General features: G+C 38.3%; 1 protein-coding gene across 1 annotated transcript in view; it reads left to right on the forward strand.

Moving 5' to 3' along the window:
* ttbk1b (tau tubulin kinase 1b) overlaps positions 1-10877 on the forward strand; it is a 39918-nt gene extending 29041 nt beyond the window's left edge. The window contains exons 14-15 of the mRNA XM_056476959.1: positions 4125-5404; positions 6046-10877. Coding sequence (XP_056332934.1) covers positions 4125-5404; positions 6046-6490 — 1725 coding nt within the window. The 3' untranslated portion in view covers positions 6491-10877. The remainder of the gene's footprint in view (positions 1-4124; positions 5405-6045) is intronic.
* The last annotated feature ends 5909 nt before the right edge of the window (positions 10878-16786 follow it).

Genomic DNA, 16786 nt, shown 5'->3' on the forward strand with positions numbered 1-16786 from the left:
TGATTGATTGTTTGTTAGTGGTTTAATGTTTCACTTGAAATTCATGCTTTAAAAAAGCTCTATGCTGGAAATCAATGCATACCTGGAGAATTTATTCTTCTTAAACTATGATTTGCCTCGTTGGGCCAACTGCAATACATTCGAAAATACAGATACAAATACAAAATACCTTCATTTCATATTTCAACTCTGTGTTCATAGCAGTTGGTTCTTGGCATATGTGGTGCTTTGGGTGTTTCAATGCAATTTACACCAACCACTGTTTATCTGGGATCACCGGTGTACTGTAATGTGTATGTGCAGAAGTGTTTTGTCTGTGTGAGACAGCTGATCCAAATGTCTTCCTAATGGAGAAGATAAGCACAGACTGAATGACATATATGTGTATAGAGATGAAAGAACTGGGAATCTGGGTTTTTGTTGGTTATGCAGGATAATAGTAGTAAGCAAATGCATTTTTTGTGTGTGTTCCAAAGATGTTTAAATAACGGCGGCAGTATCACATACACTACCATTCAAAAGTTTGGCTCTGTGAAATTTTATAATGTTTTAGAAGTAAAATATGGAAGGAATATGCTCCAAGACTGAATTTATTTGATCAAAATACACTTTAACTCATGAAGTATTATTCAAATTTAATATAACTTTTATATTTTAATATATGCTAAAATGTTTTCTGTGATGGCAAAGCTGAATCACTTCAGTCTTCAGTGTCACATGGTTCTCGAGAAATCATTTTAATATGTTGATTTGGTGCTCAAGAAACATTTCTTCAGTGTTGAAAACAGTGTTTAGTATTTTTGTAGGAACTGATGATTTATTTTGTTTAGACTTTTTGTTTGATGAATAGAAATAAGAAAAAACCCATTTATTTGAAATTGAAGAAGTTTATAACGTAACAAATGAAACTTTTCAACTTAATGAATCCTCCCTGAAAAAAAGGATTCATTACTTTCTAAAAATCTAAAAAAAAAAAAATGCAAAAAAATATCCCAAACTTTTGAAAGGTAGTAATCTTCACAAGGCCCATAATTATTGACCAGGAAATGTATTGTTTCTCCGCTGGTAAAAATGTCAAAACTGTTCACAAGGTGGAATAACAACATGTATAGATCATGAGAAATGTCTTCTCTGATTAACTGAAAGACTGGAAATAATTTTGTCCAATACTTTTGAATATCAATGATGTTCCATGTAGTACCATGCTAAAGTCATCATTCATTCAAGCCAAATGGCTTATCATCGCAGTCCTGTTTCATGCCATTCAACATTCATAACCTCTCGCATTCTCTGTCTCTAACTGGGTCAAACCCGAGCTTGTCTTAACTCCACAGAGACGACCCTTGAGCTCTGAGCAGCTTATAACAGCGTTTAGCATTTGTATAGAAAAGCATCAAATTGTATTCTTTTATCTATTTAATAATACAGTATATTCAGAAAAGCCTAAAACCGTGTAAATGGCTTCTCACAGATCAGTATTGTTATCGATCAATTTTAACCTTTTCTGAGTCTAAATTTTTACCATATGCTGAAATTTGTATTGCTAATAAATGTTATTCATAAGCTGATCCCAGACCTGCCCATTGAAGTGAATCAGGGTCAGCCCTCGACAGTCTTCGAGTCTTTCACAAAACAGCTAGCTTGTGCAATAAATTAAATAGGGACTGTATAGTAGACTTGTAATATATACAAGCATGTGTTTTAGGCTTTTGTAATATCATAACTCTTTGGACAGATAGCTGAATATGCTGCTGTACTAACACATTCCTCTGTCCCATTCGCTCTGTGTGTGTCCATTGCTGTACATACTGTTGGCTGAGCACTGTCTTTGAGTTTACACTTGAAATCACAAATGGGCTAAATCGTTAAAAACATTTAGAGAGAGAAATCTACACTGTAAAATGGACTTTTGTGCCTTTTTAAACATGTATGTCATTCTAAAAAGACAATCCTGCAAAGCTTGTATACAACCAAATCACAAGTAAATAATCTGAAAAATGACTTAAGTGGTGTGTCGTCTCACAGCGTGGTCCACGTTGTTTATTTCATGTTTGAGAAGTCCTGTTGGGCAGCCTTAAAAAGGGTTTTTCTGTTTATTGAGGTTGTTTGGTATGAGAAAAGCAGATACTTGGTTGAATATGAATGAATGGAAATGAAAAATTGGGTAACAATCTGTAGTTTTCTGAGACGTTTGATTTAGAGTGAGTTTATTAGCAGCGTGTTATCAAAGTCTGTTTAAATGCTCTGGGGAAAAATACAAGTGTGAATGTGCTGGTCCAACTGAAGGAGAAATGGCTTGAAGGAAATGAGGTGGATTATGATCAAGTGGACAGGTTGAGTGATTTAAAAAGATTACTTTTGGAGACATTAGACATACAGAATGTTGTGTTGATGTGTATGTGTTAAATTATTTTTAAAATTATACTATTTTGTATTTATTATTAATAATAATAATTCCTTATATGTATATAGCACTTTTCTGGACACTCAAAGCACTTTACACATTTTTTGGGGAAATCTCCTCATCCACCATCAGTGTGCAGCATCCACCTGAATGACACGATGGCAGCCATATTGCGCTAGACCGCACACCAGCTAAGTGGTGGAGTGGAGACAGAGTGATGAAGCCAATTATGAGATAGGGATGTTAAGGAGGCCATGATGGACAGAGCCCAGTGGGCAAATTTGGCCAGGATTCTGGGGTTAAACCCCTACTTTTTTCGAAGGACATCCTGGGATTTTTAACGACCACAGAGAGTCACGACCTCAGTTTAACATCTCATCCGAAAGAAGGTGCTCACTGAGCAGTATAGAGTCCCTGTTAATATTCTGAGGTGTTAGGACCCACACAGACCACAGGTTGAGCACCCCCTGCTGGCCTCACTAACACCAATTCCGGCAGCAATCTAGCTATCCCATGTGGTCTCCCATTCAGGTATTGACTGCTTGGCTTCAGTGGGTGACCATGTAAGAGTTGCACAGCTAGCTGCCAGCAAGAGCTTTGGAAGTTTCTAGGTGCTTTAATAAGAATTGTTTTACTACCACAATGAAAATTTCCCTATAATCGCTCATCTGTTTATTCTATCTAAAAGAAATTAAGGTTTTTGAGGAAAGCATGCAGGTTTTTTCCATTATTATGGACTTCTATGTTGGTCAGTGGTGTGAACTTACAAATTGCATTTTCAATGCAGCTTCAGAGATATCTACATGTTTCCAGCCGAGTAATAAGAGTCTTACCTAATGAAATGATTTAGTCATGTGGTCTACTATATGGAGCAGGGGTTCCCAAACTTTTCAGCCCACGACCCTCTAAATAACAATGCCGGTGACTCACGACCCCCGAACTCCTCAGAAGTGGTTATAAATATACAAATGTTGCACGCACAATAGGCCTATATAAACACGAGCATATTGACAACATAAAATGCAATAGTCTAACAACCATATCATTTTTATAGTCATTTAGTAATTTCTTTTATTTAATATTAACCTCACCTAAAGATACTGGTGGACACAATGTTTTCAGCGCAAGTCTATTCTTGGTTGAATTTTGCAGACCGTCACTCAGAGATCATTCCCAATGTTCAGTTGTGGCCTGTATTTATTTGAAATGTATTTGATTGCCATAAAGGTGTCAGAAAGTTTAACCTTATGCTATAAAATCAATGTGCTGCAGCTGACGCTAGTGCTGTGTTGTTAATCTAATGTAAACACACCAATCCTATGAAAAAAAAAATCATTTAAAGGCTGATGGCTTTTCAATTGCGTGTTGTTGTTTTTTTATGTAACTATTAACTGCTATTTTATACCTTCTGTTGGTTAAGGATAAAATATGGTTATTCTAATAGTTTAATAACATTTATTTGACATTTAGAATTCACCAAGCGACCTCCCTCATCATTTTCCCCAAACTCCAACTTTGGGAATCACTGATATGGAGAAAAACTGCATATTTTCCTCAAAAACGTGTTTTGAATGAAGAAAGAAATTAATATGTCATATGACAAGGGGAGAGTAAATTATCTGGAAATCATTAATAAAGAAGTGAACTGATCCTTTCAATGACACACAACTTTTTCCAACATGACTCCACTGAGTCCTCTTTTTTTCTTGCATTGTTACAGGAGATCGCAGTTGCTGAACCTTCGCCTTCTTCCTCTCAGACGCGTATGAAGCGAGTGGACTTTGTGTCTGGTGTTTTGATGTTTGATGATCTGAGAGAGGAGGGTGTGAAGACTGGAGGTTCAGGAAGTGATGGAAGTCCACGCAGTAGTGAGGGAAGCCCAGAGGGGGCAGCTTCTACACTACTCGCCCCTGCACATCGGGACCATGACCAGGAAGAGGGCTCACGTACACTGGTGCTTGTGTCTGCTGGGAACGGACAAGTTTCACCTGGAGATGGGCAGGGAACGCTCGCTGCTTTGACACCCCAGGGAGAGCGACCTGTGCCGGATGAATCTGAACCTGGCACTCTTTCCTCCGTCATTAAATCAGAACCCAGGCCTATCGTCATGACAACTGCGGCTGTGATCACCAGCGGTTCATCCTCGCCACCGTTCACTAAAGTGGAGCGCACTTTCATCCACATCGCTGAGACGTCACATCTTAATGTCATGACAGCCAGACACCGTCCATTTGGATTTGATGAGCCGATATCTGTTGAGCGTGAGGAAATGGGGGAAGAGAAAGAGGATCGGGCAGGGCAACTAGTGGAAAAAGAGAGGAATAGTGAAGGGACTAAGGTAGAAAGGGAAGGGGATGAGAAGAAAAAGGAAGAAAGTGAAGCTGAGAATGAAAGGCAGGAGGAAGAAAAGACTGTGTATTTAGCTGAGCAGCCAGTGTCTATAGCTATTAAAGAAAAGGTCTCAATAGAAACCAAATTGGATGACGAACAAGATGGTGTCACACAAGAAAAAGAACAGGAGCAAGAAGAGAGTCCATCTGTGTCCCCTGAACAAAACAGAGATGCTGAAATAGAGGATGAAAAGGAAATGTCTCCACCGGAGGCGGAGTCACCGGATAGAAAGCCACTCCCTCAGAGGCGGAGCCGTATTCCTGTGCTCATGTCAGAGGATGAAACAGGCTCAGACAAGTCATCGCAGACGAGTCAAGAGCAGTTGCAGCGAACTCGCAAAAGCAGACACCAACAGTTGGCCCGTCTGGTTCTGGAGCGTAAACAAACACACATGATGCGCTCTCGCTCCGCCTCCTCACACTCTCCGACACTCTCCACCACTGCATCTGAGGATGAAGCCCACCAATCTGATGACTCCGCTAGAGGAGCGGATGGAAAAATTAAGAGTAGAATCCCTCGGCCAATCACACCTATCAGGGGCTCTTACGACCTGTTAGGGGGCACAACTCAACCCCAAACCCAGAGATCTGTGTCTTTTATTCAATACAGGTGGGTGGAGCAGAATATTTTATGGTATTCATAAAAATTTTGAACAAAATTTTGAACTAAAAATGTCTGAGCCCATCCCAATGACATCGTTTCGCAACAACAACAGTCCATTTCTCAATGTATGTGTTTTTAATATATTGAAATGTGGTAAAGCTGAACAACTGAACTGTATTTTATACTATATTAATTTTCTATTTATTATAATAATAATAATAATAATTATTATTATTATTATTTATTTATTTATTTTTTTCATAAGTCATGTGTTGCGGACCTCTTGGCCAGGTCACCCTTGTAAATGAGATCTTGATCTCAGTGGGTTTTTTTATCTGATTAAATAAGTGCGTGATCCTCTCTAAATTAGTTTATAAATAAATTTCACTAAGTAACGCAACTAGTTACTTTTTTAGAGAGTAACTCAATATTTTCTTACCCCAACACTGTTTGCAAGCACATCAAATATAGTATATTTTGAAAGATTTATGATAGCAAACTGTGTGATAGCTAAGCTTACATGTAAAAAGTATACATTGGGCTTTAATATGACATGTGAAATTGTACACCCTCAACTTAAATAGAGATAATGACTGTATTATAATACCTCTGAATGATATGACTCTTTATTTCTCTCTCTCCAACAGAACCAACAGTTCTATCAATCCCAAGATTCAGAAATCTGCAAGTCTGCACACAAATATTCATCAGCAGCCGCCTAAACCTCAGCTCCGCCCATCTAAAACACTTCCACCCCGTCCTCCATCTTCAGGTCCCTCCCACACACAAGGTAGCCGGACGGCCACACGTACCATTACTCGTACCTCAGCTTCTAATGCCACCAGAAGCATCAGCACTTCCCCTCGAAGCTACGGCACCTCCCGCACCGACAGCCCCTCGCCTCAGCGCATTCGACGACAGCTTGCAGCCAATGAAACGCAACGACAGCCCCAGCAGCCCAGACCTCCTGTCCCATCCCTGTCTAAATCCAAACCTCAGGACTCCACCACCCCCAGAAAGAGCAAATCCCACCCATCGACCTCAACGAAAGCAAAGAAAGATCCAGTGGAGTCGAAAACAAAAACAAGATAATTACAGTGTGTGAAGAAGGACTCCATTGCTCTAGATTATCTTCATCCTCAGCATCAACACCACAATCACTCTCTGAATTATCAGACACGCAACCAAACAATATGAACTACACGTTTGCTATTCTGCCAAGTGACTGCAGCAGCTACTTAAATACCTCTGCTGAGGAAAACCTCTGACATTTACACACAGCGAGTGTGTGTGTGGGAGAGTTGTCATTAATGAGGTGTCTTGGACAGATAAGCACACCTCATATGCCTTAAACCTGCGAAGGAAATTATTGCTGCCATCACAACAAAGCTTCCACAGGCTCTCATGTCCACAGCGCAAACACTACTATCATGTTCAATAATAAAGCCGATCATACCGTACAAGTAAAAATTGGGTCCACCGCAGCTTTAAAGCTTTAAAATACATTGAAGTACATGCCAATTATTTAAATGAAATATCACTTTTGAAACAGGGAAAACCAACATCAGAATCAGAATCTACAAATCCTAAATAAATACAAAATTATTATTCAGTTCATTTGTGTATAAGTGAGACTTTTATATCAGTTAATGCAGTGTGCTGACCTGTATTAGGTAGTTCTGTTCAAAAATGCTGAAAAATGTGATATGATTCCTAATTGACCCTTCGCTAAGCTCCCCCCCCCCTTAGTTACTGTTGTTACGCCTGTCAAGCTTTCTATTACACCGGTGTAAGACATTCCCAGGGATATAATTAGTCATTTTTGGCAAACAGGTGAGATATCCGAGAAAGCCAGACAAAAAAGGACTGCAGTATGCATTAAAGGGGTATATTCTCGACATAATACGCAACCGATTAGAAAATAATTTAATAAAAATTGAAGCTAGGTTAGCCCAGCCACCTCATACACTGACCATTCAACAGCTTAGTTCATGCACAGCAGCTGAAATTTAAAAATACCCTAATAATAACTAATTAAACTGCGATTTCTCTTTCTTTTAGCCAAAAAGCCTAATAGATTAATTGTTGTGCAATGAAATATAGCGTTACTAACCGATGAGGAAACATGCATGGACAGTGCTTCTACATAATTCATTCATAGAAAGAGCAGCCAGAAAGGGAAAATTGATGGATTTGTGCCAATATTAGCATTATTGACCCAAAACAATGTACAGTACCAAGAACTGTCAGTATGTTTGTGTGCTTTTTATACCGTTTTTATTCTAATTTGCAGTTAAGTGGAAAAAATAAATAAATTGAAATGCAAATCAAAGTATAATTAGCAGAAGAGAACAAATAGATTTTCCCGACCAGCAAAAATTAATCAGACGCTTAATATAAAAGCAGACACCAACCTGCTATAACGTCGTCACCAATGACTAAATCTCTAAAAGATGGACGAAAACATCGGTGAATTGTAGCTCTGACATGGGCATGAGGGTTATAAATTACTGAAAAACAGCTGTGGGTGATCGCAAGTGCTTAGTTTGTGATCACATCTCGGTTTTGTTCTGTTGATATGTAGTTTCAAACATTCGTAACTTGAAGCAGATGAAAATATGACTGGATTGTACTCGCTCTTACAGCTATTACGGTGTAAACAGAGCAGAGCTCATATCGAGCAAAAAAAGAAAAAGTCAGCTGGGAAACATAACCTGCTTTGTATTGCTGTAGGAAACACAGTTTAGATCTGTTTAGGGTAAGAGATATGTGAGTTATTGCCGTCTATCTCTGAATGTGTCAGAAATATCGGAAACAAAACCAACTTAACTCCGCTCTTTTAGCGCCCCTCACAGAGCTTTGGAAAGGGAAAAAAATTCCACCTTCCCATCCAAACTTTTAGGATACCGGGTATCAGATTTGTACAATGCATATGCGTAATGCTTTAGCTTGTTTCCCTCGCTCGAAAGCTTGACAGACCTCCTGCGCATAGCTACGTTTGTTAAGCCACGATTGGTGTGTGGCGGTTTTCGGGCGTGGCTTAGCGAAGGGTCAATTCTGGTATAAAAACCTCAATTTGATTTCTACACAGAACTAAGGGTATGTTTACACAACACTGTCAACTAAAAACATTAAAACTAAACTTAAAAACAACTAATTTTAAGCGTTTTTGGTTGATGATTTACATGAGAACTTAAAATTAAGTGGCTAAAAATACAAACTGTTGAGAATGGGTTACAAAGCCTAAGTTCTGATCTCCATGTACCCTACCCTACCCTACTCCTAAATGGAGTTTTGTGTAAAATGGTGACATTATGCGCATGTATATTACAGTATATGCTCAATTTATAAGCATGTGTGACTACTTGACAACTAAAACAATTCTGACGGATTACAGGACTGTGAGGATTACGGATTGTTTACAAAATTACATCGCCATCTTCTGACCTGGCATGCATAATACAACTTTTTTAGTAGTTTTCATAGATGCGTGTGAAATGGGATCATCTCTGTGTAAAGCACAGAAATGGTTTGTAAAAATTTGAATGTTTTGAATTTGTAAAAATGGTGACATCATGCATATTACATATAACAGTCTATAGGCTTTTGTGTACCTGGAATAACCAAAATAATGACGGCTACTGAACCATATATGCACAGGTTTGTGGTGTTTCTTTACTGGTGATGTCACCATCTACTGGCCTGGCATGCATAATCTAGTCGTTTTAGCAGTTTTTTTTTTTCAAAACACCTACTTTGAATGTTATCACTCGATTGAATGTGCAGTATCAGTGGTTATCAGCTTATAGATATTGGCCAGTAGGGGCCTTCTGTGCCTACTGGTAGGCTCAGAAGGCTGTTATCATCCATCCACATGATTAATCGGCTGTACTAATAGAGAAGACTCCAGATCCAGATCTGTTTTTACATAACTGACGGGTGGGTTGGCGTTGGGTTAGGGGTAGACGTTAATAAAATACAATTAATGGGAAATTTAATAAATGATATAAATCATTCTCATTAACTTCTGGCCGCAGCCGTATGTGATCTATAGCTGATTAACCATGTGGATGGATGATAACAGCCTTCTGAGCGTACCAGTTGGCACAGAAGGACCCCACTGGCCCATATCTATCAGCTGATAACCACTGATAATGGCCATTCAATCGAGTGATAACATTTGAATCTGCTGTTCAAAATCCAAAGTAATTGTTTTGCCCATGAACTCACACTAAAACATTGTTTGGGTTCCTGAAAATGCTGAATTTTGGGTTTCAAAGTTCAAGTATTTAAAAAAATACAGTTAATGAATGTGATTTTATTATTACAGGTTTAGGTTTGTGCTCGAGTATGGATCCATGTCAAATAATAATAATAAAAAACTGCTTTTAGTACCTCATTGTTCTGTAAACATACCCTAAAGATAACTAATGTTGCTGCTACAGTTTAACATCAATCATATTATCATCTTTGTCCCGCCCCCCATCTTTGATTCTCTTCCTGATTGGGTCACCCTTGACCTGTCTGGTAAATGTATTTGTTACCAGACCCCAGACCAGTGGCTTGCATTCATAAATGCTTGTCTGCTTCTGTTTATTGTCTTTTGCAAAACTGTAGATAATGTAAGCAGTACTTAAAAAAAAATATATATATTTTTGTTCCAAAAAACAACAAAGGCTACAAAAAAGATTATTGGGTGAAAATAGGAGTAACTTCGTTGCATTTTCCTCAGTGTCAGGCTAAAAATGCACCACTCTGATCTGTATGCAACATTTAGAGTTCAAAGAATGTTTGAGGAAGCTGAACGAAGGTTGAAGAGAACACAAAAGCTCCTCAAAAATCAGGTACACCAAGGAGAAAAGCAGCAGAAATCAATAATGTGTGTTAAAAGAGCATGTGTGGGGTTTGTAAATGTACTCCGGGATGCTATTTTTATGCCGTACTGATATTCCTGAGTGTCTAGAGCATGTGTTCAAAGGCTACTAAGCTGATGTGGAAAATAATGACTAAGGTGCTATCGGAGTGTGTCTTCATGCCCGCTCTAGTCATTGGTGTTTTTTTCTGTCCTGTGCGTGGATGACAACTGAACGTCTATGAAGATTGTCAAGTCACCAGAAGAGAAAAATGTCTTTAGTGAACAGTAGCCAGTGTTATCTGTGAGTGATCTTAAAGAGAGAGAGCTTCATTTAGACCATGCCCACTTCAGAACCATTGCATGCTGTCGTTTGGATGAAATACCAGGAAAATATGTTCCAGAATGTTCCATCTGTGGAGAACCCAGAACACCCTCTCTCTGCTCTAAATACCAACAAGTTTTGAGGAAAGACGTGTCCTCCTGGTTGGTCTTCTCTCTTGAGTGTGTTGCTTTGAGAGAATTTGCATGAATGTGTTTCATGAATCATGATTGACTAACTTATACTAAGGTACAACCTTTCTGAGTTATAAAATTACAAATTATTACAAATTATCAATGATGCCGTTCAATAAACGCAAGTTCCATCATTGTTTTGGTTGATTGTTTTCTTTCTTTCTTTCCAGAAACGCTCAGTGGATGTTCTGCATAGGGAATCTGCATGTCCTCGCTGTGGTGAAAGCAGTGGTGTAAAGTAACCAATTACAAATACTCAAATTACTGTAATTAAGTAAATCTTCTCAGGAATTGTCCTTTATTAAGTAGCTTTAAATCTGTACTTTTAGCTCTGTATCTATTTTACTTAAACCTACAGTCACTACGCTGTCCGTTTGTTTTTTCTTGTCTACAGTGATTGGCTTAGTAGAATAATTAATTGCTTTATTAATTATTATTAAATTAAATTATATTATTTCAGGGTTCAAAGTGCATAACCTAAGAATTAACATATCGTCACAGCTAGTGGTGTAACGGATCACAGCTGGTCCTTGATTCATACGGATTACAACCCATAGTTCGGAACACACATGGCCTGCGGATTAATAAATTTTTTTACTGCTAGATTAATCCTAAATTTGTAACGATCACAGAGAGATCGCCTCCCGCCTTATTCAAATCACATCTATGAAAGTATTGAGGCTTTCCTGTAAAATATAATGATGACGGAAGAAGTTGTGGTGGGTTATTCAGGATGTGGGTTTCATTAAGTGAAGTTTCATAAACCAATTTCGAGAGGAGCACGTGATATGATTGAGCACGTCTGGCCACTCATCTGTAATCAGTAATAATCCAATCAGAGTGATCCTAGTTTACTATAAATGGATCATTTTCTCCCTACTGTTTTATCTTCATTTGGAAGAATCCCCCTTCCACCCCATCTCCTCCTTTTCCTCTCTTTTCTAAAGGGGGAGCTCTCGAGACCTACCTGATCTCGGATCTCCTGATATGCTTATCGACCGGGCGGGAGCCCTAGGCTTAAATATCTCCGAGCTCAGGGTTCTCTCCCGGGACAGCATGCCAAACCTGCTTTATACGCCAAGCATATCTAAGTGCGAACTCTTGAAAGGTGTTTTCTGTCACTACTTGTTTAGCCTGCATTAATGCATTCAGTGTAAGCAGCACAATTAATCATTAGAAGATCAGGATCTCAACACCCACACAACAATAAATGATGGTGATTTGCATACATTTGTTAATCCTTTGAATCACAAAAATCAAGAAAAAGATTCAGTCTTTAGTCTTTTGAGTTATGAAGTTACAAACAGTCAAATAACACAGAAGTACTGGGATAACAGTTTATAGTTTAGATACATTTCTGATGTTCGTGGTAAAGATCAAAATCACTGTCTTATGCATTTAACAGCGCTCAGAAATGAAAGTTGTAGGCAGCAATTACATTATTTATCCAATAACTAGCCATCAAAAATATGCCACTGAAAAGTGACACATCTAGCAATGAGACAAGTTTTATGAGTGAATAACTGAATCATTTATTGCAAATGAGACAAAACATAAATACAAATTATAATGTTAGATTTCTACATTTAACGTTATCAGCAACAGTAGTAGTAACAGTGAATTTTTCACAGTACTAAATATTTTACAATTTATTTTTTTTCAGCTGATTATCTCTTTATTTAATTTTTTATAAAATTACAGGTTCCAAGTTCTGTTTGTTGAAACCAAAAGTTTCTTGCAGTACTGTTTTTGTAGTAAATGGAAAGCAAATGACATTTCTCTTCTCCCCAAAAACCAAAATGTGATTTGAACTGTGGGATTTGTGATCCGTTACATCAGCTACTGTGGATTATTTCCGTCTATATCGCTCTACATGTGAATGCATCAGTCTGCTTTCTGTCAATTTATTATAGTGCATAATCGAATGTGTTCTCGTTTAAAATTTATTTCAAATCATAAATTTATAGTCAATGAATGGTAAATAATTTAACTTACACTGAATCATTCTGGCTAATACTCACTACTCTTGAGTACTCCTAGAAGGATTACGTTTTATTCATATTTGAGTATTATTTAAAACATTTACTTTTTCTCTACTTTCACTACATTATTTGGCAAGTAATGGTACTTTTACCTGACTTAAATTTTTCAGTTCTTTTTCCACCATGGGTGAAGATGAAAATGAATGATGTATCACATAATGAACCAACAATAGAGAAGCTAGAACCCTTAGATCTTAGAATAAGAATCAGAAAGAGCTTCATTGCCAAGTGTGCTTGCACACAAAAGGAATTTGTCTTTATGATAGGAGCTTCCAGTACAGAGAGTACAAAAAGTACAAACATAGTGAAGCAAAGTGCACAGTACAAACAGAGTGCAACAAAGTAGAAACATAGTGGAGACATGAATAGAAAAAAGAACATGGATAAATGGCAATAGCATTTTAAAAAAAATATAAAGAAAAAAAGTTTTTACTGTATACAGAGTGCATATGAGGTAATTAAAGGTGGTTCAGGTGGGAAAATGACCTGGTGCTCTGGAGCGCCAGCCAGAGGGCAACAGTTCAAAGAGAGAGTGGCCTCGGTGTAAGGGGTCCAGAGTGATTTTTCTGAACCATTTTCTGTGACTGTTTGCTGCCGAGTGAGACGCGGATAGGATGAGAATCAGCACCTTCAAGTCTGAGGCCATGGTGGTCCACAGGAAAAAGGTGGTTTGCCATCCTCAGGTTGGAGGAAAGTTCTTACCCCAGGTGGAGGAGTTCAAGTATCTTAGAGTTTTGTTCACAAGTAAGGGAAGGATGGAACGTTAGATTGACAGGCAGATCGGTGCAGCAGTAATACGGTCGATGTACTGGTCTGTTGTGGTAAAGAAGGAGCTGAGCTGAAAGGCAAAGCTCTCGATTTACTGGTCAATCTACGTTCCTACTCTCACCTATGCCTATGGTCATGAGCTTTGGGTCATGACCGAAAGGACATGATATCACATACAAGCGGCTGAAATGAGTTTCCTTCGCAGGATGGCAGGACGCACCCTCATTGGGTGAAGAGCTCTTTCACCCGGGAGGATCTCTGAATAGAGCTGCTGCTCCTCCACATCGAGAGAAGTTAGCAGAGGTGGCTTGGGCATCTGTTTGGGATACCTCCTGGACGCCTACCTAGGGAGGTGTTCCAGGCATGTCCCACCGGCAGGAGGCCTCGGGGAAGACCCAGGACATGCTGGAGGGACTATATCTCTCGGCTGGTCTGGGAACACCTTGGGATCCCCCCGGAGGAGTTCGAGGAAGTGTCTGGGGAGAGGGAAGTCTGGGGTTCTCTCCTAAGACGGCTGCCCCTGTGACCCGGCGCCGGAAAAGTGGATGAAAATGAAATATATATATTTTTAAATGTTTTGTGACGGCTCGTGTGGCAGGTTGAACTTTCTCAGCTGGCAGAGGAAATGGAGCCTCTGCTGGGCCTTTTTTACAGAAGAGTCAATGTGAGCATCCCAATTCAGGAGAGATGGTGGTGCTCAGGAACCTGAATGCTGTCCATGATGCTGAGTGGGGGGTGTACAGGGTTTTAAAACGTGTTGAGCTGGTTGGTGTGACTGCACCAGACAGCCAGCTACTCAACCACCAATCTGTAAGCAGACTTGTCTCCATCCTTGATTAGTCCGATAATTGTGGTGTCATCAGCGAGCTTCAGGAGAAGAGCAGTGGGGAGAGGATACAGCCCTGAGGGGCACCAGTGCTGATAGTGAGAGTTTTAGATCTGAGTTTACCCAGCCTCATTAGCTGCTGTCTGTCTGTCTGTCTGTCTGGAAGCTGGTGATCCACTGACAAGTGAAGGAGGGTACAGAGAACTGAGTCAGTTTGTCAGAGAAAAGGTCAAAAGTGTATTTTAATTAATTCACTATGTCTGTAATTTAATTAAGGTACTTAAAAACCCAATACATCTGTAATATTCATCTTTGAATTTATACGATTTATACCTTGAATAAATAAGCAAACATACTTAAACTGACCAGACAGAAAGAGTTACGCAACAGTCAAAACCAGAATCTCACCATAGCTGAAGGAGAGGGAGGAAAGATGAAGAGTTTTTGGGGAGGGGCTTCGTTTAGTCTTTGTTTATGAAGTACTGTTCATTCTTGTCCTCCAGTAACCTTCTGTCAGTCGCTGACTCTGCTTGTTGAAGCTCTTCATCATCTCGGTGCTCTGTAAAGTTCATCTGCACACTTCAACAAGCAAGCTAAAGCAGAGGTGAGTGTCTTTTCCATCCTGCATTTAAAAAAATATATATTTTGGAATTCTATCACAGTGGACACAAAGATGAACATACTATAGAAAATTCCTATAAAATTTCCAATATTGTTTGTTACTTTTCACTTTTGAATGAATGATTTGACTAGAATAAAAGTTTAATTCATGATTCACAGACGGATTTTCAAGTTATTTATTTGAATAACTTTAACTGGACAATCACGTAGTTAAAACGTGCACCTTTTCATTTATTGACATTGAATTAAAAACTGATTAAGCCTATCTGTTTCAGACTGTAAATGTGTTGGGACAGGTTGTGCTTTAGTCCAGCTTGTGTGTGTCTCTACAGCTGTGCACAGCATTCAAACAGAGAGCTGAACCCCTGTGGTCCAGTGCCTGCTATGAGGCTAATGTAGGGTGAAGGAATGGACTTAAAAAGAGTTCACGCTGCCTTACATTGTTTTCAGTTCATCAGCACAATAAGTGTCCTGCAGACTGAACCATTTACTAATTAATTTATGTTATATAATTAATATCAAACCATTCATTTTCCTCTTAATTATAGTAAATGTTCATTCATTTTAGTGTTTTCATGTTTTAGTGTTAGCTGCAACAAAACCATCGAAACAATGAGGTATAGGAAAGTGTTCCAGTCACATTTTACAATAAGGTTTCAATAGTTAATGTATTTACTAACTTAAGCTAAATATGAACAACACTTGTACAGCATTTATTAATCATAGTTCAACATTTACTAATGCATTATTAACATCCCAATGCATGTTTGATAACATTAGTTAATGCACTGTGAGTTAACATGAACTAACAATGAACAGCTGTATTTTCATTAACTAACATGAACAAATACTGTAATAAATGTATTGTTTGTTCATGTTAGTAAATACATTAACTACATGGAATTAACTAACTTTCCACATGGAAAGAACCTATATATATATATATATATATATATATATATATATATATATATATATTAATATAGGTTTTGATATAGGTTTTTAATAAATTTGGTATGTATAAAATTGTCCGTTTTCCTATATTACATGTACATATAATATCGGAAAATGGCCAATTTTCATATGTCACATATATTCAAACCCTATATTAAAGCATATATGTTTATATAGGTTCTTTTCGTGTGGGCTCTCAATTATTTGCCATAGTTAAATTCCATAACATGCCAGTTACATGTGATAACAATTTCAAGTGTTCGCACATACATAGTTTTTTGCATTTTTTTTAGTTCTTAACTATTGCCTTGATAAAAAAAAATATGAGCTAAGCATCATGTATGACAGTTGCCAAAGTGAGATATGAGCTATATAGGAGACATATCTTCCTGATTCCTCAAGTCGCTAGAGAGGCAGTTAGTCCTTGGAATATGTGACGCGCTGATGGCTGAGACAGACACGCTGAGCCCAAGATGTTATTAGCAAAACTTTATATATAGTTAAAACATGACAAACAAAACAGCTATGTGTGGGTTAAATACCTGTTGTGTATGGAGCTGAATATTGCATTGCAGTGATATAGGGTTGTTGCGTGTGCTGTGGCGGTCAACAAAAAATACGGCTACACCACTCTCATTCTCTCCTCCTAACACCGGTGTGATTGTGCACGCGCTTTATTTGCTCTAGCAGGTGCCAGGAAGGCCCACGTGACTAAAAACATAAAACGTCACTGTGAAACCCAAACTAATCAGTATACAAATAAACATTATAATTAAACTAGATATTAAAGTTTGAGGACAAACTTTATG

This window comes from Danio aesculapii, chromosome 17, assembly GCF_903798145.1.
Source record: "Danio aesculapii chromosome 17, fDanAes4.1, whole genome shotgun sequence".
Classification (NCBI taxonomy): Eukaryota; Metazoa; Chordata; class Actinopteri; order Cypriniformes; family Danionidae; genus Danio; species Danio aesculapii.